Below are 27087 nucleotides of genomic sequence, written 5' to 3'. Positions count from 1 at the left end.
ACCCACATGCTCATGGAAATCAGTTCCCTCAATGTGCCTGACTCTTATGCCTCAGTGTCGGAAACAGGCAGTGGCCGGAGGCATTACATTTTCAGGTTGTCTCTCCATACGTCCATCCCATTCTTATTAACACAATATCTCAAGATCACCATGAGAACATTTCTTTGAATTTGTAGCAGACGTTCGGATTAACTGTTTAGATTTGTATGGTCAACTCAAGGGTCAAAGTGGCCTCTGCCTTGACAGACCAGTTGTCACTCGGACTCAAAGATTAAGTGATTAGATTTCAGTGATCAAAGGTCAAAAGTCACTGTGACCTCATGAGTCTGAAAAGAAAACTATGTAGAATGAAACTTCACTGGTTGGCCGATACGTTCAACCGCAGTGGGAGTTATATAGTTAGAATCATGCATCATTCCCCAGAGAATTGGTAAAACTGTAAAAAAAAAAGCAATATTGAGGACAGCCCCTTTGTCCAGATTCACACCAAAATGTTCCATTATTCCACCAGGTTTTGTGGAAATCCATTTTTTTTTGCATAATCCTGCTGACAAACAAACAAACCAACCAACCAATCAACAAACAGACGCAAAAACACAACCTCCTGGGTGGAGGTCATCATGTAACTGCTCTGGTTGGCCAGAAGCTGTCGCTGTGATTGGGGAGCACCGACTTACAGACACGCTTCGTCCACCACTCTCGGTTCTTAAATCCAATATAGGGATTAGAGGAGGGAGCATGATCTAAACGAGGCCTGTATTGACTGTGACAGTGATTTTCAGTGCTGCTGAAGAAGCCCAGGGACCAGGATCAATAAAGTTAGTAAGATAATATAAACTGGGGTGAGGGACATATTAGATCAATCCAACGGTGGCTGTAGATATTATTTCCATGTTTAATGTTTCTGATTGAATTTTTGCCAAGAGACGATCTAAAATTTCAGTTTGCTCTTATGAGATTAGTCTCCATACACCTACTGCATTGAAAATGACTCAATTAAAAAAGCACGTAAAAGAGACGCTCTCTTCTGGAATTACATCACTATGCAGGCTGATGTCCAACAGCCCGGGAGTCTAATAGGGATGAGAACACTGGCAACAGGCCAGAGGCTTGACTTCCCTGAGCACAGACACGAGAATGACACTACGACACCAGATGGAGAATGAAGGTTTTCAGACATTACAGGCCTCTGTAGACCTTCCTCTGGACTCCACTGCTGCTGACAACCTTACACACTGCGTCTGTCCTCACATCACTGGTCCACTGGTGCAGAAAGGTGACTGAAACGGCTGCAGTGTCAGGGCACCCCCCCCCCCACCCCTTTTGAAGGAGTAGTAAAGCCTGAGTTTGCAAGAATTTGTGAAAAATGCAGTAACTGTGAAAACAAGGCTTTTTTTCTTCTTCTTGAAGCTGTGTCCTCCTGAACTTTCCGTTGCTGCAAGCAGTTTGAGGTGGGAAAGTAGGACAAATTGTTGGTATAATTAAAAGGTAAGATAAAGGAGAGAATTCAACTAGCGATGAGGAGACAACACAAAGAAAGTCAAGATGTAGTGAATAATGCATGGGGTTCGGAGAAACAGAGGGTTCACTTGGCGTTTGCTTTGGGGCAAAATTATAATCGTGGCTAAACTGCACAAATGAAAAATGCTGTTAGGACAAGAGGACAGTCTTTTTAAAGTTTTGCTTATGTTGTGTAAGTATGAGCAATTCACACTGCACACAGGAAGGAGGAGGTTTTATCTCATTTTTATCAACCCATTTACTAACAGTTCCTGTTCTTCTCCTCCTAGTTTCCTTTTCTCAAAAGCCTGTTTATTCCTGTCAAAAAATGATTCACAGTAACTTCGCATAAAACCCAATTTCAGCTCAATACATCAAAACACAGCAGCAGTCTAACTGGAACTGCGATTAGCATATCTGTTACATTTGCGCCTTTTGCTCGTGCAAACACACTGACAACTAATCTGTTCATCAAACAGAATTTGCATGAGAGAGATGGTGTATGCACACTGCACACAAAAGACTTTCGCTGAAAACAGATACGGCTTTATTCATTTATTTATTTTTTAATATTAAATATAGCTGTTTAAAAATGTGCCTCTACATTCGTAAACACTGCACAGCAGTGGGACCGAATCTGGAGGTCACAAGATAAATCTAAGGGGATCGTGAGATGATTAACAAGAGACGAAAAAAGAAGATTAAAAACATGTTTCTGCAAATAAAATTATGTTTCATTCTTATTTCCTCTAATCTTCACTTCTTCTGCTGTGAAGTAATGGGTAGATGTTCCTCTTTAGGCCTGTACAAAGCCTGGCACGGGAACATGACTTTGCTTGTCCTGCTCTCAATTCAGTTAACACACTGTGCAACATGTGATTATGGGTCACAAGAAAACAATGTGTTGCATTGAGGGTCATTCGCCAAAAACGGTTGAGAACCAAACAATATATTACATACGTCTGTATTATTTTACAGCTGTTCCTCATTCGTCTAAATTCTTACTATCATGCTTTAATTTTTTTTATACATTTTGAGTTTCGTAAAACTGTCACGCTTTTATTTTGAAGGCTCAACTGACTCAGCTGTCAGCCATGATGCAACGTGATAGGACTCTTCAGCACTGCCGCACCCTCATCTTGTTTTACCTTTTCTTTATGCTGTGATACCCTCCAGATGAACTGACCCAGTCACACACACAGTGAAACATGTCAACGCAATCGAAACAGGTCCAGTCAATGTGAAAAGTTCTACGAACATCTCAGCACTCAGATTGTGTTTTTCAGTGCTTGCGTTTTTGTGGACCCATTGTTTGCACATAAAACCAGAGAGAGTCGCTCGCCCTCTCTGCTCGCCAAAGAAAAGACATAAAAACCAGAAAAAATACAAAGCAGATCAGCAAAAAGCTCAGACTCTTGAAGTGTTCTGCCTGCATGTCTGAAACGGAATATAAATCAGAGCCCTGCAACCCCTCAACAGTAACATAATCGTATCATCAGAGTATTAAGCCCACGGATACATCCACACAAAGTGCATTATTTATAACGGGGTGCTCTTGTGCATAGAGGGAGCGCATACGGCAAGACAAGGGAAAAGACGCTGCAGCGGCCCAAAACATTTCCATTAGGAGAAACAAGCTGCAGATACAGAGAGGATGCCAAGTAGGAAAAAAAACACCTATTAAAGTGGAAAACAAATGCAACAACGAAGCAAAGGAAAAAACTGTGCTGCAGGAAACAAAACCAATAAACACGTTGCAAATGCAAAACCAAAAAGCAATATCCCCCTAGAGGCCTGGAGAATTCAATTACAGCAGGTTTGTCCTTGTTGGCCACCGTAGGCGATGTGCATCAGAGACGACAACAAAGACCCACTGCACCAAGTGACTGAAGCAGGTGAAATACATCCCAACAAATGAAATCCTATACGAATGTGTCAAGGGCCGTGGACTGTAAATTAAGATGGACGACGCGTCTCTACTTTCGCCCACTATCCAGAAATGTAGCCAAAATAACCAGGATACGAAAGCTGCCATCTTGTGCCAATGATGTCATTTGGAGCCATAAACTGTGGCAAAGAGATTGGGGAGTTTGTAGCCGCGGTATCAAGTTCCTGCCAATACATGAGCTCGACCAATCGTGAGTCAGTCATTGTCAACCATGACATTTCACCCTGTTTTTAAAAACAAATAACTTATTAAAACCCATTTAGTGGAACAAGTTTTAGTTTGATAAGAGCAACCTAAAATGTTCATCGCCCAAAAGGCAGCCAGCCACCAGGGGGCAATCACGAGGCTTTGGCTTCACTTTTGGAGAGCTGTCATGTCATCCATCTTTATATACAGTCTATTATCGGGGAACATGAATTTTCCAGCTCAGGCAAATAACTGATGCGTTTCATCATTAGCTACAAAATGAGCTGTCTTAGCACAATTTGTTGCTAATGACTCTTGTGTTGAAACTCCACTCAGACACTTCTCTCTCCAGGTGGTAATGAAGCCAACAGCTGATGTGCCAAAGTCAAAGTGTAAGCTGTGAAGAGATGTTTTATTTGGATGTCTGCCCTGGACTCTCCTCATTATTTATCATAGCACCGTATGAAGAATCACTTTGCATTCATGGCAGAGTGCAGGGATCAAAAGACGTCGACTAAGTTCTCGCAGCGCGACTTCAAGAGCAGAGATAAGCAGGCCAGATGAGGGAGGATGCAGCTGACACTGTCATTCTGGAGGGGAGTCAATCTGCGCTCTCATATTCCTGGGAGAAGTGAGTACCCTGACCTGCTGCATTACATATTAAGATATCACTGAAGTAGGCAGCACTCCTTTGTGTTCGATGGTTCTGAGCCTCGAAAAATCGAGATTAATTCAGTTTTCAATAATTTAGCCATCAGTCCGAGCTCTGAGAGCATCACTGATAGTGTCTCACCCTGTTAGACTCAACTCATTAATACTGTACTCCTGCATTATGAATATATTTCAGAGAGAATATGTTAATACACCTGACAGTAAAAATTCAAAACAAATTAATAAAACATGCAGAAATGTTCTTTACTGATATTCATCTATAACTGCACTGTTATCATAACAACAAATCCACACAGCAGCCTGTTTCTGATTTGTTTTTATGTATCAAACTTCCCATTTTTCCAAAATGCGAGCCCCAAAACAGCTGAGCCACAGCCCCAACCTCCACCCCCGCTCTGTGCCTGCATGTTTTCCTAAAAATACAAAACTACACAAGTTGATGCATCTGACCTGCTCCCCAGAAACTTGCTGCAGCGACAGAAACATCAACTGCAATCACAATCACAGAAAAATCTATGGAGGATGAAAAACAAAAACCTTGAAATGGTCATTTCTTCTTGCACATCATCGAGATTCTTCACTCACGGAACAAAAATAACAGTTTCCCTCCAAAAACGATGATTTTTTTTTAAAGCAGCAGCCGATGATTATGACTCTGACCTTGTTGCACCTTATGAAAAGGTTTGTTGAACTACTCAGCATTAAAATGACAAAGAGATTGAGGATGGGATGTTGGAGAAATGCTGAGGGTAGAGATGAGTTACGCTGACATGTGGGACTGTGGCTGTGTAATGGTTTGTCAGGGGGCAGGAGGGCTGTGACTGAGGCTACTCACTGGATTGCATGAGCTGCCCCTGGCGTCCAAACACCTGGGAGAAGGTGGCGTGGCTGCAGGTGATGGTGTCCTCCATGGCTGTCCCACTGGCACACACTGAGGAGAAAGAAAGAAGGGAGGGGGAGAAGATGAGGGAAGGTCAGCACCAAACACTGCGTCACATCAAGATGGGGAAAAAGAAGAAGAGAAGGGAAAAGGGTAAGGAAAAGAGGGAGTAGAGGGAGGCTTACCCTCCGCTGTGGAGGCTGGTGTGTGATCTCTGGTGATGACTGCTCTGCTCTGGACTTGTCCTGCTGCTGCTGCTGCTGCTGTTAGTGATGCTGCTGCTGCTGCTGCTGCTGCTGAGGAGCAGAACACAGCCCCGTGCTGCTTACACCAATACGAGCAGATCTGCCCGCCGCACAGATAATGGGAGGGGGGGTGTGCCTTCCTGCCCGCCTGCTTGCTCGCTTGTCAGCGTGCACACGAGATAGAAAGTTCCCTCAGTGTGCGGCTGCGAGAGCATTTCTTGTGTGCACGTATGAGGGAGAGTAATAGAAGGGCGGCAGAGCAAGTTGCAGAGCTGGAGGCACAATTTGCTGTGCCAGCTTTCTGATCCCGGTGCTTCGTCTGTGCTGGCTGACAGTCCTCTCATGCGGCTCCGCACAGGCTGGGTTGAATGGGAGAGCAGAGAATAGGGGGGGTCGAGGGGCGAGGGGTGAGTGTGGCGTCTCTGGCAGGTAAAAGTCAATCCTCCCTCCCTCCCTCCTTCACTCCTCACTCTCAGTGCGAGTAGACAGCAGCATCTGTCCTGTGGGCACAGAGCAGGACTGTTGTTTTCTGATCTGTGTGAAAATGCCCCCTTTTTCTCTCCTCCCTCTCCCTCCTCCCCTCTCCTCAGTGCTCATTTGCTGTGCCTTAGCAGTAACATCTCTATCTCTCTCTCTCTCTCTCTCCCCAACCCATGCAAATCCCCCTCGATCCATCTTAAAGCCCAGGCCACTGCTGGGGAAACAGATTCGAGCTAACTCAAGTGCTTCATCTTCGGCCCAGCGCGAGAGCGGAGGGGTTGTATAAAAAGTGAAAAGCAGGGCTGGTGTAGAGCTGCTGCTGCTTTCCAGAGGCGTCATCTTGAAAAGGAACTGAAGAAAACAGCTGTAAACTTCCACTGCCTCTGCCTCTGTGTGTTCAGTGCAAAAGCATCGATGGAGGAGTGAAGAAATGTGATTTACACCTTCCTCACACTGCAGCAAAAATGTACATGACGGTGTTGTGTTGAAAAAAATGAACAGTGACATGATGAAAGATCTTAAAACAGCCTCTCAGGGCTCCAACTGTGTCTTGAGATGCATTGTGCCCATAGTGCAGCAGTTGGCATAGAGACCTCCACCACATATAAGACACACTCTAACCCCTGTGCAGCCCCTGCTTTAACCAGCCGATTTCCTCCACAGCGAAGAGGGAAACAGTATTTGCCAGGAAGCCCATTGTCACAGAGCCATCTCTCACACGGCTGCTATGCGAGCCGAGCACGCCAGAGACCCGACCACAGTGCTCACATCCTCCCATCACATCCTCCTGTTTTGAAAGGAAGCAGCAGGATGCTCGATGGGCCACAGTGGGAGCGGGGAGGGAAGGCGCGGCCACAAACGCTGCGACTTCAGCAGGTGGTTTGGACGGGTTAAACAGAGAACGGCGAGACGTGAAAACCGTGCCTGACACTTTAAAGCATCAAAGTTAGAAACTGTACACAAGCGTATGTTCACAAAGGAGCAGTCGGAGGCAGCGACGAGCAGCGTGTGGTCGCATCCGAGCGCCTCGAAAAAGTGCTTCGGTCAGGGTGAAAACAAGAATTTCACAAACTATGAGAGGACTTGAGATGCCACTTCACTTTCATGTCTGACAGACTAATGCCCAGCAGAGTAACTCTCCTCTCCATCTTCATCCACTTTAATGTCATTCTCTTTGAACAGGAAGTTGGGGCAGAGTGAGCCTTTTTCAGGAGGCTGCTTATTGTCATGTATGAGCAGCTGTCATCACCCCCGCTGTGTCTCCTGTCACTGGCGGCCATCTTTCTCGAGAGGAGAGGGTACATAACGACATAGTTTAACACCAGCACGCAACCAGATCCAGATGCCTTATTTTTTAACTACATCTTTTGTTGTAAGAAAAGGAAAACACTTGTTTCACTCAGATTTATAAAGCTTTAAGGTTTTATTGTTGTGTTTTATCATGTCCTGTCTGTAAGATGTCTGTCAAACGGATGCTTCTTTCTCAGACTGCCGACCAAATCTACCTACTGATGCGGATAAAGTGACCTGAACCTGAACTTCTGTTCACATTTTAAAGCTGGAACGATACAGTTTGCCCTGAAAACAATTAGGATGATTAATAAATAAATCAATGAGGCCGAAAAGAAAACCAGTCTCTCGTTTCTTTGAATTTTGGACCATCGCTCTGATATGTGATTTTGTTAGCGCATTAAAGTTGAGTCTGTGTTTTTTTTTCCAGATGGATTATTTGTATTAAACCCTGTGTTTTTTGGTTATTGAGCATGTATTCCCTGAAGCAGCCTCGGTGCTCTCTCACGTCTTAAATCTGTCTTTCTGGTGTGTCGTAGTTTATTCTGTCAAGTCAGGCACAGAGCTGCATGGAATTGCATTTTTATGAATAGGGCTGAAGTAGCGTACACAGCAATCAAGGGAGAGTGCAGTGATATTTCACCCGGACAGCATGAGTATAGTGCACGCACATAGTCCCCTCCATGCACACACACACACAAAAAGCCGAACGACACCCATAAAATACACGCAGCCATAAACTGTACCATCGTGGCACTGGGACAAATAAACACTACCCCCCCCCATCCCACTGTCGAAAACCGCAGCCTGTGGATCAAACATAACACACAGATTGAATTAAATTCATGACCTCATCCATCAACACGATGACCACGTGTCATGGGAGGATCCAGTCAATGAGACATCAGTTATTTCAGTTTACCTCTGACGCTTGAAGCATGTTCTACACCGGTGGGGTTGATCGATTATTAATGCACGGACGTGTGACGGCTCAGGTCCTGGCACACGAGCCAGATGAGATATTCATGGTGACACATGACGATCAATGATAGTGAGATATTCACTCGTCTGTCCAGGTTAATATTATCCCACGTTTTTCTCTGTTTTGTGATGTTCCCGAAATAAAAAATTATATTATAAACCTAATTATTTTTGGCAGGGACAAGGGTTTATATTTAAAAATGCTTCTTTGAATATTTCTCCATCTCAAACATGACTTTTTCATTTGATCTATACCGCAAACATGAATTATAATAGAACATGATGGAAATAGAGGGAGGTTTACCGCAGCTGAGAGTTCGTGGAAAGGGTGAAATTAATTATTAAAACATTTGCTTCTAATGCTTCCACTTTGGAGATTAGGATTCTGTATAGATTTTTTGTGAATATACTGATGTTGACGCTTTTATATAAATGCTATAGAGTATAACTGAAGTGTAGCAAGGTGAATTATGTTTGCACAATACTGAACAAGTTAGTTTTCTCATTGCCTTTGTGATATCAATCCCAGTGATTTATGACTGTAATATATAAGTGAGACTTTATGCACAGTAGTGGCCATAAAAAGACAAAGTATAAAGCAGTAAGACATATTGGCTGTAAATAAACCCAATGAATATAAAGATGGGAGATAGCCAGGTTTATGTGACTGCAGCTACAGAGACCTTTACATTTTACGTGATTAAGTTGTTTCAAATCTAATTAATTCAGCAAAGAACTCATTACAAACTGTCCTTTCTAACATATGAGCATTATCAAGCAATTTAAACATCAAGAATCTTTGAAAAATAAACATCTCTTGCACTGTTTGCTGACCTTCGTGTGGAGCTACACAGCAGAGGAAAGAAGTTAAGGTGCTGCATGACTCACAAATCAACCTCTGTCAAGTGCTCTGCTCCCAAAATAGATACAGATCTTGCAGCAACTTGTGAGCTGACGATGGCCATGGCTGCCCGGCAGCAGCTTCGTGACCTGCGGAGTAAAAGCATCAACTCATAACTTGATTTATGTCAAGTACTGTAGCTTCTATTAAAATCAATGGAACAGGGAAACTGCATTCTCCTTTTCATCATCAGCCAGGTCCCTGACACGGTGTTAAGTACAGAAAGCAATCAGCGAATGTAATGTGGAAAACTTTATTACGATTGTAATGGCAGGGTGATCCATTACGTTACAACCAAAAAGGTCTCAGGGAGTAGAAACTAAACGGTCTGTGAGAAGTCAGACCCACTTGTGAGTGCAGTCACTCACATTCTCTTTCACTGCTTCTTAAAAGTACCTCTTGGTTTTTTTTACATAACAAATAAATTATAATGATGCAGAAATACTCACCACTTTAAATAATGAACGAGAAAAATCCATAAGGAGAAAAAACAGGAGTGAATTTGAAAAACATGTGCTTGAAGAAGGAATTTTCAAAATGTACTATAATGTGAGGCTTTGCTCAAAGCTTTAGAGCCAACAGCCAAAAGGAGGGAGTTAAAAGTGCACATTACTGAATCAGGAACTGAGCTCAGATGTTGGACGTATAATTGGCTCCTCTGTGTGAATTGTGGCCTTGATTTAAAAGAAAATCCTAGATCCGCCAATGGATAAATCTAATCGGAGAAGATGTCTGCAGACGTTAAGAAAGATCAATATTAAAAGGTCCATTTCAAAAAATGTTGGACCCAAAGCTATTAGATACATTGGCAAAATATACAAAAATTAATTTAAAAAATGTTTAGTTATATAATTTCCCCTAGAACCATCTTATTTTATATTATTGAGAGAAGTTCCTCTGTTTGCCAAGAAGATGATCACAATCTCCTGGCTGAGGCCTCAGTTACACAGTGGAGGGCGAAAATAAGGATGTTTATTACACGGACAACATAACTGCAAGGTTTCTCTTTAAATATAAATAATATGTACATTTTTATGAATTGATTGTTTTTTTCTGGGCCCGTAGACAAAACTCATTATTCATCCCTAGCTATTGGAACTATGTATGTACATTTAGCAGAAGCTGAAAGACACAGACAGGAAATAAAAATAAGTTATAAGAATGTTTACACTCCACATTAAATGTACATTCTATCTGTTTACACTCCCAGTCCAGCTGGGTATAGTTGGGAATCCTATAAGCGACAGAAAATAATAATAAAAGCATAACACCAATTGAAAAACTTTTTTTTTATTATGTCAATTACAGCAATGTCTTACTTGAGGTCATTTGGGATTTTTGTCTTTGTTCATCCTTAAATACATAATATTGATGCTGAAAGGCAAAAAACATGAAGATTTCTCATGGAAAAATAAATTAGCTTCAAATCATATTGTTCAATTTACTTTGCCATAACATGCTACAAGTGTTTTTAAGCACTGCCTGTGTGTCTGTCTCTGTGGTACAATGAATATGGTCAAGAGTGAACAAGTGGGGGAGAGCACTATCAAATGAAAATAAGAGGCTTTTCATTAACGGGGACATTTCCATCATGTACAGCTTTAACCGAATAAATCAAGACACTGAAATAAAGATGACTTTATCCTCAGAATAAAATAAACTGAATCATTCAGCTACATAACTGTTGCCTGGCTCTTGTAGAAACATCAACACATGAAGCAACTTCTACAAAATCTACAGAATACTGCAGCAACTCTTCGACACTGTTATCATCTCACATTTTGGCAGATAAAAGTTGGTTCATGTGTCAGTTTCATTTATCAAATTGCTTAACGGAGATTCGACAGAACGGCTGCAAAAGTACTATTTGAGACCAGATGAACCATTCATTCACACCAATTTGGCGTAAATAACCAGTGTCTGCAATGTGACCAGAATACATTCCATTATTCACCGATGAATAAAGCCAATCTTCACTTATCCAGCTGGAAATTTTGGCAGTTTTATTATAAAGTGCTGTAAGAACACTGGGCCGGGTGAGTGACGTCTAAAATCAAGACGGGCAATATTTGAGTTGACACATAATTCCCCATTATTTTACAAGTGGAATTACCTGCTAATTTCAGATAAACAGAAGAAAAAAAAAGTGTAAAAAACATGAGACGTACTTGAGATTTCGACCAAAGGAATAGCTGTCGCATCCAACCATAACCATTCACATACTTACCACACACATATACAGTGTTCCTGAGGACCAATTGTTGCAGTAAACAACTGCCATTTTCATTTTTGTTTCCCAAACAAAAATACACCAACAAGATATATTCTACAATATAATGACTACAGAAATTTAAATCAAACATACATACTTTGCAAATCATGTATAAACTGAAGTAGGGTGCCCATTGTGAGAGACATGTAAATTGGCTTAATCTAGTTTATACTCTATTCAGCACATGCATTAAGAGAACATCCATAAATCTAAACAACCGAAGGGGGAAAACAAGGAACGAAAGAATAAACAGGTTTCCCGAACTAACTGATACATGATTGCCGTTTGCAATATATCAGCCTTCCCAAATAACGGAGCCCTAATGTTACTGTTTTGGGTCAAGTAATGACACATGTATATATTAACTCATTGTCATTTACGGTTTCTTTTTCCTCTTTTTTTTGCAAGGCTGGCTAAAATCGAGGCTCAGTTGATTAGATGGAAGATAAAGAGAGTTCCCTCCTTAAATCCAGCAAAGGCAGTTGAGATAATCAAACTTCACTTGTTCGTGAGTGAGTGAGTGAGCCCACCACGAGAGGTCAACCTCAGTGCTGTCAGTATCTTGGTAAATCCAGAGCTCTGCCTGAGAGGTGAGAAACATCATCCCAGGACGAGCTCAACAATGTCCACATGGCTCACTTAGTCAGAACCTCCTGTAACACATGAAGATGGAAAGATGAGCAACACAACAGGAATAATTTGATCAATCAACTCTCTGACTGAGAGAAAAGGAATCAATCGTTTAAGTTGGACAATAATAAAAACAAAAAAGATTTATACTCAATGGTTCTAGGAGCTCAAATTTGATCAATTGCCTACCGAGTGTTGGATGAACAAGACATTTTAAGGCGTTAGTCAATTGTGGTTTACATTTTACATTGTTTTCTGGTTTTATTATCAAGAAAATATCAATAGAACATTTGAAAGTGAAAATTACTGTACATGAAACATCACAGAAAAGAAACAGACCCAAATAGCACGTAAACAAGTCTTTGCCCTGTGAAAACTAAGTACCTATAAAATGTGAATGTGTCAGGATCTAAGTAAAAGAGATATGAAGTTTAGAGGTATGAACTTTTTTTAAATATATAAATAGTTTATTTAAATTAAGTCATTAAAGAATTAGTCTTTTGAATTGGACAGAGATAAGAAACATTTTTCATTAGGTCCCTAAAATGGGGTTGGTACATTTGTGACCATGTTTTCTAAAAGAAACAGCCTGATGTGGGTAATGGATTCTGTGTGGGTGACATCATCAGTGAGACTATTGTTTTGTAACAATGCCACTCACTGACAGACATATTTGAAAAGGACAAATGCACAGTTACCAGAGCCAATAAAGAAGAGAAACAGACTTAAACACAGGTTTACATCTCATCTCACCTGAGTCTCTTTTGGCTCTTGAACCGGTGGTTCCTCGGTCTTAACCTCAGCAGGAGGAGCTGTGCTCTGTAAGCTCCTGGTGACTGGACCGCCAACTCTCTCCCGTGTTCGCAAAGAGAACCGCTCCTCTTTCTTCAGCTGTTGTTGTGATGGTGGTAGAGATTTGGCCTCTGCTAATTTCTTGGGTGCTGCCTCTTTACCCATACGCTGCATTCTCATGGCCGGCCGCTGTTGTGCAGTGTCACTGGGAGTGTCAGGGGCTGGGATGGGGGTGGGAGGTAGAGACTGGACTTGGCCCTTCTTAACTTTTTTACTCGCAGAAACAGGGGTTGGGAAAGATGCAGGCCTCTTTAGTCTGCCCGGAGCAGCTGCACTTTTTCCTTTGCTTGTCTGGGAGGGTTCAGGGTTCGCTGCACCAGAGCTACGAGCTCTGGTCTTTCCCAGCAGTTTACGCTGTGGCTCTGTCTGCATTTCACAGTCTAAGGCCTTTTTCCTAAGACTCATGCTTTTGTCTACCACAGACCCTGCCTCTCTTTTCACCTCTGCTAGACCTTTTTTGCCCTTTTTCACAACAGGCTTCATGGGACAGCTGACCGCCATATGTTTATGGAGACTTGCAGGATAAGTAAACTCCCGGCTGCAGTGGTGGCAAACGTTAGAGGGCTGCTCTTCTTCAGTTTTAACATTAGCCTTCTTTGCAATGGTGGCAGCTTTGTTTTTCTGAGAAATTGCCTTCTGGACAAGCTGGTTCCTCTTCTTACTGAGGGCACTCATCTTTGTTTTACCAGTATCTTGATTAAAGTTAAGTCTCTTTGGCTGACCCATTCTACGGAAAGCACTCTGGGCTGCAGCGGCTGCTGTAGGCGACACAACTCCATTCGGGCTCTTCACTATTTGCTTGAGGGGGATGGGGTTTTTCTTGGGAGTGTAACGCTTCTTATCACTAGCATTGGCACAAGCTAGTATGTGCTTGTGCAGTTCGGGCATGTTGTCGAAGCTGTTGCCACACTTGGTGCAGCGAATGGCAGTGCTGAAAGTCTGTGGGATGTTGTGGGTGGTGAAGTTGGTAGCCGAAGCCACAGAGCCAGCATGGGAACGGCTGTGATAAGGAAAAGGGGGTGGTTTATAACTGGGGTAGTGTTGATTAAGGCCAAGGCGAACGTCTGGGCCTTTTGGTTTCCCTCCCTCAGAAGCCATGATCTTTATTGTAGTGTATAGCTCCTCATTGGGGTCCTCCGCTCCATCGTCTGCATGATTACCATTAACATCAGGTTCATCTTTAACTAAATCTGACTCACTCTGTGGAACAGGTTCATTAATCATCTGCGGTGCTGGTGTTGAGGGACTGCTTTCCTCTTTGGCTCTGGATGGATCCGTGTAGTTCTGTGGCCTGAGTTTGCCGCTCTCCAAGGTCGTATTCGAACATGTCTCATTCGGATGCAGATCCTTCTGGTGCTGCTGGAGGTTACTGAGAAAGGCAAACTCTTTGGAACAGACAGAGCACACAAAGATCCTGCCCACTCCATGCAGTGCTGTCCGGTGAGCCAGCAGGGCGGGCCCGTCACCAAACAGCTGCACGCAGAATTCACACTTGAAGGGCCAGTCGGCAGCGTGAACTGTGATATGTCCACTGAGCTCTTTGATGGAGTTGAAAGGCTCCTCGCAGACATTACACACAAAGGTCTTGCAGTATGCTGAGTCGAATTCCATCGGCTCAGACGTTTTATCAGGAGGTTTATCAGGAGCAGCAGGCTTGGATGAAGTGTCAACATCATCCTGAGGAGACTGTTTCGTAACTGACAACTCGTCAGTGCAGTGTTGAGGTTCTTCTTTTATCTTTATCTGAAGGAGGGATTGTGGAACAAGCAATGGGGATTGATCATGTGATGTAGGAGAAGGAGATGGCGAAGGAGATGAGGATTCTGGTTGAGGTGAGACAGGAGCAAAGTCAGATTTGAAAGTTTTCTCTGTTACCGAGTCATGCTCTTGCTTCAAATTGCCATTTAGCAGAGTGTTGCTAGTCACAGAAACATCTTCTGTAGCGTGAAGATCTACTGACGTAGATTCAAGAGGACTTGGTTTTGAACGGTTAAGGGGATCTTTAAGTGGAGTTTTCAGGGAGTCCAGGGGCTCAGAGACATTGTCCTCTTCCTCATATTCGTCTTCTTCAGCTGACAAAATATTCTCTGAATCTGACAGGGACATGTGTTCGACTGATCTCGGAGACATTTTTGGCGAGAGGACAGGAAGAGGTCTCAGAGCAGATGAGTCTGTAGGCTGAGAGAGAGGAGAACTAGGCATAGGTGGTGGAGACGGTATGGTAGGTAGTACAGGGGGAGGCGGTGTTGGGGATGTCATGCTAGAAGAACTTGGGGAGGATGGGTTCAATGTGACAGGGGTCAAAGAGGGCGGAGATGGGTTGGCAGACTCTGATTCAACATTTGGAGACCGAGAATGGAAACAACTTAGGTTTGCTAAGGCCGAGGGGCCCTCCTCTCCTGGCAAACTCAGACCCACATACTCATTCATCAGCACCTTTTCAAGCATGCTGGTGTTAGGCTTTCTCTTTTTTGTTAAAGGCTGTGGCGCTGGGCTTCCCTTTGCTTCAGGCTCAGCTGAGCTCTTACGATTCAAGCTCAAATCAAGAGCTGAATCTCCCATCACCTTGTTCAAGCTCTCACTTTTCCGACTGACAGAGTTGGACAGATCCAAGGGCTGTTGATTACAGGAGTTTCCTCCGCTACCAGCAGACGTTTGGTTGTGCGTATTGTTTCCGGAGGGGCTCAGGGTGTCCCCATCATCTTTGTCCAGTAGGCTCCCAGGAAGTGACACACTGTGGCTTTCCAGCTTTGGCACCTTGAGGGTGTATGAGCTTGCCACCTCGGATTTACAGCTCTCTGTTTTACACACAGGACTGAGCTGTGGAGACGAAGGGGGAGACGCTGTTCTCCTTTTAAACCTGCCTGAAGCCCCTGGCAGGGGCGTGACTGACAGCGGGGAGGCCAATCGATGGCTTTCTGTTATAAGGGCAATGGTTGATTTCTGAACATCTTGCGTCTGAAGGAGCTGTTTGAGCTTTGGTGACAGATAAACTGTTTTCTCTCTCAGAAATGCTGATGAATCTGTGGCTTGTTGGAACAGTCCTCCCATTAGCAAGTTAGAAGAGGAAGATGTAGAGGATGATGAGGATGATGAACAGGCTGTGAAAGGTGTTGATTCTGTCTCCACTTTGAGGCTGGGAATAAATGGAGGTGTAGATGTTCTCCTCTTCGCTGCTGACTGGCCGACATTGGAGACTTGCTTTGCAGCCCCCATTCTCCCCTCCATCTTTAGCGCCTGTCCGATCTGATTGGGGCTGATTATAACTGTGTCCAGACCAAACAGAGCTGCAGACCTGGAGTCCACTTCTATAACCTCACAGGTGCTCACTGAACTGCTGGACACAATCTTGCCGTCAATGTAGAAGCTCAAATTCTCAGAGATGTTTTTGGATATATCAATTGCGTAATCATCCCTGTCTACCTCGTCTTCTGTGTCTGCACTGGGCACATAGACAGGTGGAGGGCTGGTGCTGGGGGACTCGTCTGGCTGCGGCTGTTGCTGCACTGATGCTTCCTGCAGCAGCATTCCTTTCCTGCGAACACCCTTTGGTAACAAGTGCCGTTCGTGTATTCTGCGTTGGTGTCGCCGCATGTTGGTGTGTGTGCCAAATGCTTTACTGCAATACTTGCAGGGATGGAGCTCCTTTGACTCTCCGCTGTCATCCAGCATAAAGGGACGGTCACCATGGGGCCCAAACTCTTTTCTCTGCAAGTCAGAGGTGTGCAGAGGCCCTCCAGTTAACTGAGACCCTATGGCTATGTACTGACTAGTTCGGCTGGTGCAGTCTGGACTTGAGCCATCAGTCTGCACCACAGGACTGAGGAGAGTGGCAGTTCCAGCCAGAGAGCCAGGCCTTTTCTTGGGTCCACTCTCGTGCCTTCTCTCATGCCGGCGCCGACCCACCTGTGAGCCAAAGGATTTACTGCAATATCTGCACTTAAACAGTTGTGTCTGCTGGTTCGTGATAGCATGAATGTGTATGTGACGCTCCAGACCCTGTCTGGTGGAGAAGTGACGTTCACAGTGCTGACAGGGATATGACTCTCCATGTAGATCTATTTCAAGATCACCATCGGGGTCGGGGTCAAGGTCAAGATCAGGGTCGACCTCTGGTTCTTGCCCTCTAATTGAGGAAGACTCTAACTTTAGCTCTGAAATATTGTGGCTTTCTTTGCCAGAAGTCCGTGACATGACAGACTGCTTATTTTGCATTGAATCAGCTGCAGCTAAATGTTGATCCGTTTGCTGTTGTACCATCAAATCATCAGCATCCTCTTCCTCCTCATCTTCTTCCTCCTCCCCATTTCCCCTGTCCATTAATCCTGCTGACATATCCTGCACATCTTTACAGTCAGTGCTCGCCATGGGATGGGTTTCCTGCGAGGTTCCCAAGGCCAATGGCCTCTCATCCTCCTCCTTCTGACCTGTAAACAAATAATAATGAATAGAAAATTACGTGCTAGAAAGAGTCCTTAAAAAAAAAATCAATTTACACTGATTATCGATGAGGAAAAGTCAACTTACTTTCCTCCCCATCCCACATCTCCTTGACAGTAGGTTTGGTTCTACTTGTTTTCTTGAATCCACCCAAACCAGCCTGTCTGGCTCCCTCCAACAGCTTCCTTCTTGCTGTAAGTACAAACACACACATCAGTTTGTATCAGGCTTAATGAAAACTAAAAATATCAATACAGGAAACTGACATTAGAATGTCATGACATCATTTGCCAGTGATAGAATTTTTCTCAGAAATACTTAGTTTCCACAACCAAGCAAGCACCAACAAAACGTATATGACATTAAAGAGTATGATTAATATTGATTTACACTTTAACTACAAAACTCCAGAAATCAAAAGGAGTGTGGATATATGTAGATTTCTGGCCAAATAACAGAGTTTTGTGAATCATCGAAAGCTCATAATTGTGCCTTCAGTCAGGTCACAGGGCTACATTTCTGGAGAAATCAAGAAAAACTAATTATGCAACATAAAAAAGGATCAACAGATTAGTAGGCCCATTGTCAATAACACCTTTAAATCAATTTTACTTTTCCACTCATGTGCTCAGTTTAACCACAGCATTGTTTTGGATCTTCAGAAACATGAATATATTGACAATCAGAATATTCCAAGGCAGCCACACATTGTGGATGCAATCATGGGCTTCTATGGATCAGTGATTTAAATAAGACTATTGATAAGCTCCCAGGTGATGCTAACATGACACCAGCTTCCCTGCGTGAGTCCTCATAATAGGAGTGTGTCAACAAGGTCACCTGACCTAGACCACAAAGCCTAATTCATACCAGAGAAACAAATGCTCCAGGTCAGTCATCTGACAGGAATGGTAAGAGGCATTCATCTAGAGCAGCAACACAACTACCCATACATTTTCATAATCAAATACTAACAGCATTTCATAGTCCTAGCATGTCCTGTCATTAGCGTCTTACTTGTTAATATATCCTGCTCTCACAGAGCCAACACCTTCACAAACTCTCACCCCAGATTGGTTAGGTAACACATGCAGGATGTTTGATATTGAAATTAAGCAACAGGACAGGCAGGCTAACTTCATCAAGGTTGACTTTGCGATGCAGTAATTACACGCCTGCCAGGAGCAACAACTACTACTGCAGCGGAGACCGAGAGGGATGGTGTCCTAGAAGCTTTGTGTCTGTAGGGTTAGACGGAAGATTACACCGAAATAATACAAAACACATTTATCAACGCACCTCTGAAATATAAAGTACATAAACCCCCGGGATCTGCTGCTCGCAGAACTCAAATGCTGTTTTCCACCTCATCTCAGGCGTTTCAAGGACAGACGTTGCCTCTATATGTCGCCTTTAGTTATACATTGATTTAATTACATGTTGATACGAAGTCTCTAAATGCCATTTGCAAGCATCTGATAACATATCAAGTGCACAGGGTTACTCTACCCTCGGTAGCATTATGCTATATATACACATTTCAGCAGGATTTCTTTACCGGCCGCTACACAAAGTCAGTTATCCCCTGTGTCAAAAACAATCCAATATCTATAGCGTATATGAACACATGAGAATAAACTACACAATCTAATACTTCTTCAGGAAACATTATGTCCAAATGTCCTGCTAACACATGTCAATGACGTCCAGCAGCTAGGTGGATGGTTTCTTGCTGAAATAAGTTATTCGCATCACTTTAACAGCAGCATGTTGGATATTATTGGATTGATCCTCTTGTTTTGGTTTGAATGACGTTTCTGTGTCGATTAGTTTGATGTTATAACTAAATGCAAATGCTATATAACAATGCTACAACACCTGGGTGACCCGTTTAAATTCGCAGCACCGTGCTAACCGTGGTTATACACTCACTCGTATTATTAATAGTAATAATAAGTAAGATCTCACTTGCCAACTGCTCCTGTGCACTGAGATGTCCGTGTCTTCAGACCTAGCCGTTTAGCATCATGCTAACATGCAGTCTGACAAGTCGATGAACTGGTTATTCTGCAGCCATGTCGGCGTCACCGGCCATTTAAAAACACTCCATAAGCGATATTACACCTTAACTACGTGTTGTTAACCAGTACCCGCGGACTAACCAGCTAGCCCTGCTGCTGGGTGAGGCAGCCAGCTAGTTAGCTCCCCTGCTAGGCCCAGCATCAAGTAGACAGGCTCGCCGATGGATGGCTCTCATGCTTTGGGAACTCAAGGGAAGGTCACATCCTCGACACCGCCAGGAGCCCGAGGAGACGCAGAAGCAGGTAAAAAGTTTCTCACGGCCTCGGCCAGGGCTTTAACGGGGCCGCTAGCGAGCGAAGAACCGGCTCTGTGCTCGTTATTCGGGGCTAAACCCCCAGTTTCGGGTCGGGGTAAGAGTGGAGAGAAGCCCCGCACACACACACACATTCACCGCAGCCGTTAACGTTAGCTTCCCCCCCGGTAGCCTTCATTCGTAGCTAGCTACACAACTTCGACTGGGAGGAAGAAAGCCTCCCGTCGCCTCTCCGTGTCGGCCTGAGCCGCTCGACACACAAAGAACACGGGCCAGGACAGACATGACGGTGGGGAAAGGGTGAGGCCTCACCTCGCTTCGCCCGGGCTGAGTTTTTCCTGCTCAGGCTGCTGGCTCTTTCTTCCTCCAGTGCAGCTGTTATCTCGGGGTTGTCTTCCACAGTGAACCACACCAGCAGCTCCTCTCCAGGCCGGATAGGCTGCAACAATGAGAGATGAGCTCGGCCTCCAATCACAGCCCGGCTTGCTGGGAGGCAGCCGGGGGGATATCTGGGCCACGGTGCATCTACACGGAGTCTTGAGGGGGTTGCACGGGATTTGACAGTGTGTGTTTTCTCACGTCCCGGTCCGCCGCAGCGTCTGAGGCCGGCAACACTCACACAGCTTCATGCAACACCCACAGTTTGTGATGTCGACCTGGTGCGTGTTGTTGTAAACAACCTTCAACGATTCCTCCCGTCATGAAGTGTGCAATGTTGTTTTACAGAGGTCACTCTTGTCCTTTATTTGTGTTCTGTACACTTTGTTTTGTTCTTATATTTTTATGGTTCAAAGTTTATCTACCTATCGATCGATCTCTCAAGGTGTTATACTAATTATTTCTTTATTTATAAAGAACACAACTAAGTTTAAAAAGTCCTTCAAAAAAACTAAACAAATAAATAGCACCTGTTACACAATAAAAACTAGAATTAGGTGAAATTTGTACGATAAAGGTACATTTTAAGGTTTGATTTAAAAAGAAAGCTACTGATTCAGCCTCAGTGTTATATAACACTATTTAACTCATTAATATTAAATGTGGTGGGAAATAAAGCATGTATTTACCTCTAAAATAACAAATACTTTATAGATACAAAAGTACATTATAAGCTACTATTATTTTTTTAAGGTGCAGTTATAAATGTACTTTAAAAGTGGCTTCTTTGTGAATATATTTTAAGTACAACTGAATAATTTAATAAAAATCATGAACTTCTTCATTCACTGCTAATGACTTCCTCGCTTGGATGTGAAAAAATGTTTTTTTCAGTTGTAAATTCAAATTTTTGCATGTTTGCTTTTAAATTAACAAGCACACAACAGCAGTACAGACAGAGCATTCAGAGTAGTGATACTCATGACACTTACTATTAGTAGTATAGTATCCACCCACCTCTTACAAAATCTTATTTAAGTACCAGGTATTGTCAGAAAAGTATATTTAAACTGTATAAGTACCATTTGTGCAGAGAAATGGCCTCTGTGATTAATTTATTATTTTTCTAATTTATTTTTTGTGATGATACATTACATTTTTAACTGAGTGATACTACACACTGTATAGAAGTATTTTCTGCTGTAGCTGGTCAAAGTAGAGCTAGTTTTAGCTACTTTGTACAGCATTAGGTAATTTCATCTAATAAATTTTAGTTTTTCATAAGATCCTAATATTGATAACATCAAAACCATAAAATGCAAAGTAGTAACTGTAAACTGCTTTGAGAAAAAAAACTTAAAGTTTAGTGTGATATCTAATGAGTAACTTCTAGTAGGAGTATACAAGGTCTGTGTATCATCTATAACACATAATAAGTTAAAGTGACAAAGAAATGTACTCCAGTAACTTACCTGACAATTACAGTGTGTTGTGATATTATGTACTGTCCTCTTGTGTTAGAGAATTAGTTTCAGATTGATGTAACAAATATATGAATACAAATGTGTGTTTTTTACATTCCAGTATGACCACACTCCACAAATACTTTCAACTACTAGAAATACTGATATATGATCTAAATAATTGTGAATCTCAGACTGATCCTGCATCCAAACCATAAGATCTTTCATTTCATTCACTAATTCATATCATATATCCCTCTACCACTGGGTGCAGGACCCATTAAGCTTCATAAATGTGTCTTTAACTTACCCTTAAAACCTTGTAGTAAATTGCTCTGTTGATTTCAAGAGGAAAGAGATTCTGCTCGTCACTGGAGCACGCCCAGTTCACGTATCGCAGCCAGTTCCCCTTCATGGGGTTTGTGGCGTCAACACACATCCAGCCCCGCGCTGGGAAATAAACCTACAGGTAAAAGATGCAAAGATGATGTGATTTTTATTAAAAATATATATAAAATAATATCTATTGTTGAAATAACTTATAGGGTATTGAGAAATATTTTCTTCCTTTTTTATTTGTCTAGAAATCGTTTGGCTCAGTATTTTTTTGTAAAATAAGTCTATAAGTGAATAATTTAAAGATTCTCCAAGAAAGAGGGTTAAATGTTTAAGTGGAAGTTGAAACATTTGTCATAGTGATACAATAACGACACCTGTTGCGTCAGGATGATTGTGTTAACTTGTTGTGAGACAGTTGGAGATGACAGTCGACTTCATAGCTACAGTATATACTCCTCTGAGCTGTAGCTTGATGGACAATGTAGTTGGGCTTGTTTAATGCTATGTGGTTACTAACTATAGGTGGAGGGGAGTGTTTTAGCGAGAGAAGCCAACAGAGCAGCAGCCTGGGACACAAGCTGTTTTCAGACATGACAAGTTGCCTTTCATACATGAACAACGCAGCGGGAGATTCTCCGCTCAGACGTGTTTGCAACAACAAAGACATCTCTAGAGAATTCAGCTGAGTGGGGGCAGCGGTAGGCAGAGGCAGGATGTAATAGATTAATTCAGCTGGAGGATTGCATGTTTTTTTGTTTACATTACATCGACACTGCATCACCAAAAGCTTCTTCATCATTGTTTTCTACGTGTGTCGCTCCACTTTTTCATCCAGAGATATCTGAATTTTTTGTTTGTTTTGTTTTTATTTTTGCGTCTGTTCCGTGTTAGAAATGTCATCAATCCCCCACTCGCCTGTGGTGAGTCCTGCGGAGGATCTCCCGCTGTGTCCTCACATCGGCTCTCTGGACTTTCTGAGGACTTTATACCAGGGGGCCAGCTGGAGAAAGTCCACAGAAACTCTGGAGGCTCTCATTCTGTAATTTGCACACACACACACACACACACACACACACACACACACACACACACACACACACACACACACACACACACACACACACACACACACACACACACACACACACACACACACACACACACACACACACACACACACACACACACACACGAGAAACTACGGAGGATCTCTGGAGTTCGGTGCATGTCCGAAAGCAGCTGTACATACCTCCCACATGTAAACATTACTGGTCACCTGGGACCTTTTCTTCTTCTCACCGACAAATGGACCAAACCTCTTGCCTTTAGGAATGACACGAGTGGCCCAGACACCTGAAAAAAATCAGAATCAGGACATCTCATACCATGTGATCAAATTTGTAGAGCAATAAAAAAGAAATTAATTAGGAGGCATCAGTCCATAGTAACCTTAATCTGCCAGTATACCCTCACCAGACCTGCTGGCTAGATAGCTATAGAAACCCCCCCACCCAAGACAGACAGTCCAAAACTCACAACCTCTTCATGATGTAAATTGAGCAGCTGTGTGAACCAGTTGTCTGTCTGCTCTGGCTGATTGAACCATTTCTGCCACTTTTCATGTGAATAACTGGGTTCAACACTCCACTGTCGTCCAGGGAGACGGTCATATTTAAACATAATCATCATGACCCCCTCCTTTCTCTATGATGACCCACTTTGCGACCCTCCTTCAGTGTGGCTGACCCGACGTGGTCGGACAACACGATTAAATTGATTATGTTTGAGAACGAACAAACTGCAAAGACGTGAATCTGACTGATTTTGTTACTTCTGCCAAGAAGGTTATGTTGTCCTCTGCATTTGTTTGTTTGTTGGTCTGTTGTTTCGCAGGATCAGGCGATCAGCACGGATTACCATGAAACTTGGTGAAAGGATACTGCACGGGTCAGAGAAGGACCCAATACATTCTGGTGCAGATCCAGATCAGGGGAGGATATGATGTTTTCCAACATTTTCCTTTATTTCGCAGGAAATTATTCATTTTGGTGCTGTTCAAAAACAAATGTTGCACATATATTCTCCCGGGTCTAGAAACAAACATGCTGTATAGCATCCTTAGACAAAACACCCTGGTAACTGGGTAAAGGTGCTTTGAATATAAGAACGCGTGTGCAAAACAGACGGTGGATTATGTTTGACAGCAGCATCATTATAGTAGTTAATTTATTACCTCCACCAAAAGGTTATGTTTTCATTGCTGTCTGTTTGTTTGTCAGCAGGATTACTCAAAAACTACTGAACCAATTTCCATGAAATGCCATGGAGGGTTGGGGGGGCGGGGGGAGTTTGGAGCAGATCCAGATAAACAGGCAGATCCAAGATTTTCTTTCCACTTCCATTGACATGGTTAGATGGGGCGTAAACCTTGGCGGAGGCCTCTACTCTCAGGGCGCCCTTGGAGTATCATCAATTAAACGATAACTAGTCTAAGCCCTGTTCAATTTTACATCACTTTCTACTTTTGAGCAGCTACTAAATATTGAGTGTTTATTTGTATACTGCACTTTCTTAAAATGTTATTCTTTACTGTGCCCATTATTTTATATTCTACATTATATTCACTCAGTTTTCAGACACGTACATTAATTGGAATTGTGCAGCTGTTGAAAGTTGCAGACACAGTTATTTACTCACCGATGCGGCTTTGATTTATAGCAGAAGGTCTGAGACTCAAACAGTCGGGCAAACCTTTCCACACGTGAGCTGGAATTTCATCCAGCGTTTCCACCGTCCCTCCAATTATAGCCATGACCTGCAACCACAGATTTAATATGTCACCAAAAAGTCTCAAAACACTGAAAATGTTGAATCTATTATCATCATCATCATCATCATCATCATCATCATCATCATCATCATCATCATCAATAATGGCATGTTATAAAAACTAAACATCTTTTAATTTATTGTCAGTTTCAAAGATGGAGATTTCCCATGTTCAGGTGGGTTTCCACAAGGTGAATAGACTAGAAAGCAGCAGCACACGTAGATGAATGTTCTCAAAATTAAATAATCATAAAGAGATGAACTGCATCTCAGAGTGTTCTTTAAATTATGGAGGTTTTTTGCATAAAACTAAAAAAGGCCTACCACCTAAAATGTACTGTAGATTATTTCTGTAGTGGCCATGACCTGCCTCAGTTCCTGAAAGAAGACTGTAGTTCCTGTTTCTCATCACGGATGTAACACTGAGTCATGCAAATTCAACCACATGTAAACAACACGTTGAATATATTTACTAGAACTGGACCAGTTTATTGGTTGATATGAGCCTTTCACAGACATATCAATGTTGGTAGTTATGTTTGCCAATATGAAAACATACAGACTAAACAAATTGGAAAAGATGTGCATTGAAGTTATATTATAACATTACATTTCTAAATTCTAATATATTTGGTTGTATTAGTATTTTCTTTAGTTGTTTAAAATACAGTTTATGGTTGAACTGTAAAATATCAAGCTTCAATTACAGTTCTTTGTCGTCATAGGAATCATGGCCAATTCAAAAAGAAGTCCCCCCCCCATATCAACCCCCAAAAATCCACATCAGTTGGGCTGCAATATTTACTACTCTCTTTTCAGAGCTATGATAAGAACCAGTTTAAAACCAATTTAATGAAGTATAGACTCTAAACTTATAGATTTTTTGGCTCATGGAATTAAAAATGCTCATTACAACTCCCCAAAGCTCAAAGGTGAGGACTTCAGATCGTTTGTTCGACCTACAAACCCAAAGATGATCATTGAGCAGAGAGAAAAAAAAACTGTCAATCCTCACATGTGAGAAGCTGGATGTGGATAATCAGAGAAGCTGCTAATTAGTTTGATCCGATCACTGCTTTCTTCCATTTACAGAAATCTTGAGGATTAAACATGTTTCCATCGCAGACATTTGTGTTTGGGTAACTTTGCTGCAGCTGCCAGAGAAGCCAGATGTAAGTGGCACAATGAGCTGTTGACCTATGAGGTAATAAGCACACACACACACACACACACACACACACACACACACACACACACACACACACACACACACACACACACACACACACACACACACACACACACACACACACACACACACACACACACACACACACACACACACACACACACACACACACACACACTTCATTCAAATGAAACCTTCATGATAATGTGACCTGACAGACTTAATGATGCTCATATGATCTCTAAGGCAGATCAGACACATGTGTAGTTTTGTGCAGATGAAGCTTATCCCCTCACCTCCTGAGAAGAAAAGGTAAAAAGCATTTACTTTTCATTGTCTGGATCAGATTTTTCCTGAGCTGGAAGTGTGATCAGACATTTTTTAAACCCCCCCCCTCCCCCTCAAGCTGAAGTTCAAGCACCAAACGCAGCAGGATGTTGCATGAAGCGGATTTAAAGCCACTGTGACTCTGTCCTTGAAAGAAAAGTTGACCATGAGAGACAGAGCCGGCGGATCTGTGTGAAGCAGAACCGGTGCAGCAGCTACAGGATGCACTTTATTGTTCCCCTTGTTCTACAAACCCTCCTCTCTCTCTCTCTCTCTCTCGCTCTCTCTCTCTTCTCCCTCTCCAAACTGGAGTAAAGGTGCACGGAGGCTTTTCTCTCTCTCCTCCCTCATCTCTGTCTGCCTGTTTGGTTGCACGCGCACTTACCTGCTTTATGTGACCGGGGACTTGAGCTTTTTTTTGTGCTCTAGCAGCTTTTCAATCTGCTGAAAATGGCGGATGGAGGCTCGGGAGTAACCCGGGTGGTGCTGCTGGTGCTGCTGGTGTGGCTGAGAGAGGCAGCCTGTCAGAGCCGAGCGCGCACATGCAGCGATGGGCCGTTCATCATGTTGGAGTCAGGAGGGTTTTAAAGAGGAGTGTGTGCGTCTGTGTGTGCGTGTCTGTGTGCGTGTGCGTGCAGCCCCACATGAAACCAGGTCAATTAACCAGCAGCCTTATTTATCTGTGAGGGCGATGAGACCTGCAGGCTGCTGCTGTCTCTGCATCCAGGAAATAACTTTATTTATGTAACAGCATTTTATTTCAAAAGATTTGTCCATGCAGGTGAATATTGTCATTTGCTTGTGGTGTATCTTCTGTTCCTGGTTCAGTCCTCAGCGCACGTATTCTAAGAACCATCGCAGCTGATACAGTGGAAACTAATAATCTAAAGTGAGTAATTTATGGTTAAACTGAAACAATGTTGCCTGAAGATATGGTGTGATTGTAATTT

At 42.8% G+C, this 27087-nt stretch overlaps 2 protein-coding genes across 5 annotated transcripts in view; both read right to left on the bottom strand.

The window, feature by feature from the left end:
• kaznb (kazrin, periplakin interacting protein b) overlaps positions 1 to 5944 on the bottom strand; it is a 108952-nt gene extending 103008 nt beyond the window's left edge. For 2 of the 4 annotated variants that reach the window (XR_004694839.2, XM_035150028.2), the window contains exons 1-2: positions 5372 to 5933; positions 5142 to 5237 (exon numbers count right to left, since the gene is read on the bottom strand). Coding sequence is in view for 3 of the 4 variants with exons in the window: in XM_035150028.2 (XP_035005919.1) it covers positions 5142 to 5217 (76 nt within the window). In the remaining variant the exon portion in view is untranslated. Of the gene's footprint in view, positions 1 to 5141; positions 5238 to 5371 lie in introns of all 4 variants that reach the window. The other 2 variants (XM_035149983.2, XM_035150017.2) reach the window with 2 other exon arrangements.
• A 4413-nt stretch (positions 5945 to 10357) lies between these two features.
• prdm2b (PR domain containing 2, with ZNF domain b) lies at positions 10358 to 26710 on the bottom strand. Its single transcript, XM_035152183.2, has 8 exons — positions 26523 to 26710; positions 24490 to 24607; positions 23042 to 23145; positions 21764 to 21916; positions 19925 to 20051; positions 17365 to 17469; positions 12739 to 17264; positions 10358 to 12008 (listed from the first exon to the last, which is right to left on the bottom strand). The coding sequence occupies exons 2-8, from the start codon at positions 24602 to 24604 to the stop codon at positions 11991 to 11993; spliced, it is 5148 nt and encodes a 1715-aa protein (XP_035008074.1). The 5' UTR covers positions 24605 to 24607; positions 26523 to 26710; the 3' UTR covers positions 10358 to 11990.
• Between the last annotated feature and the right edge of the window lie 377 nt (positions 26711 to 27087).

This window comes from Hippoglossus stenolepis, chromosome 3 (assembly GCF_022539355.2).
Source record: "Hippoglossus stenolepis isolate QCI-W04-F060 chromosome 3, HSTE1.2, whole genome shotgun sequence".
In the NCBI taxonomy this organism is placed as follows: domain Eukaryota; kingdom Metazoa; phylum Chordata; class Actinopteri; order Pleuronectiformes; family Pleuronectidae; genus Hippoglossus; species Hippoglossus stenolepis.
This window is presented reverse-complemented; position numbering and strand designations above follow the sequence as displayed.

Bases quoted from the DNA above. Each gene is read 5' to 3' on its own strand.
- prdm2b (XM_035152183.2), bottom strand. From the start codon at position 24,604: ATGGCTATAATTGGAGGGACGGTGGAAACGCTGGATGAAATTCCAGCT. The intron at 23,146-24,489 runs GTGAGTAAATAA...GATTTTTTTCAG, and splicing joins TATAAATCAAAGCCGCATCG to GTGTCTGGGCCACTCGTGTC. The intron at 20,052-21,763 runs GTAAGTTAAAGA...TCATTGTTGCAG, and splicing joins TTTACTACAAGGTTTTAAGG to CCTATCCGGCCTGGAGAGGA.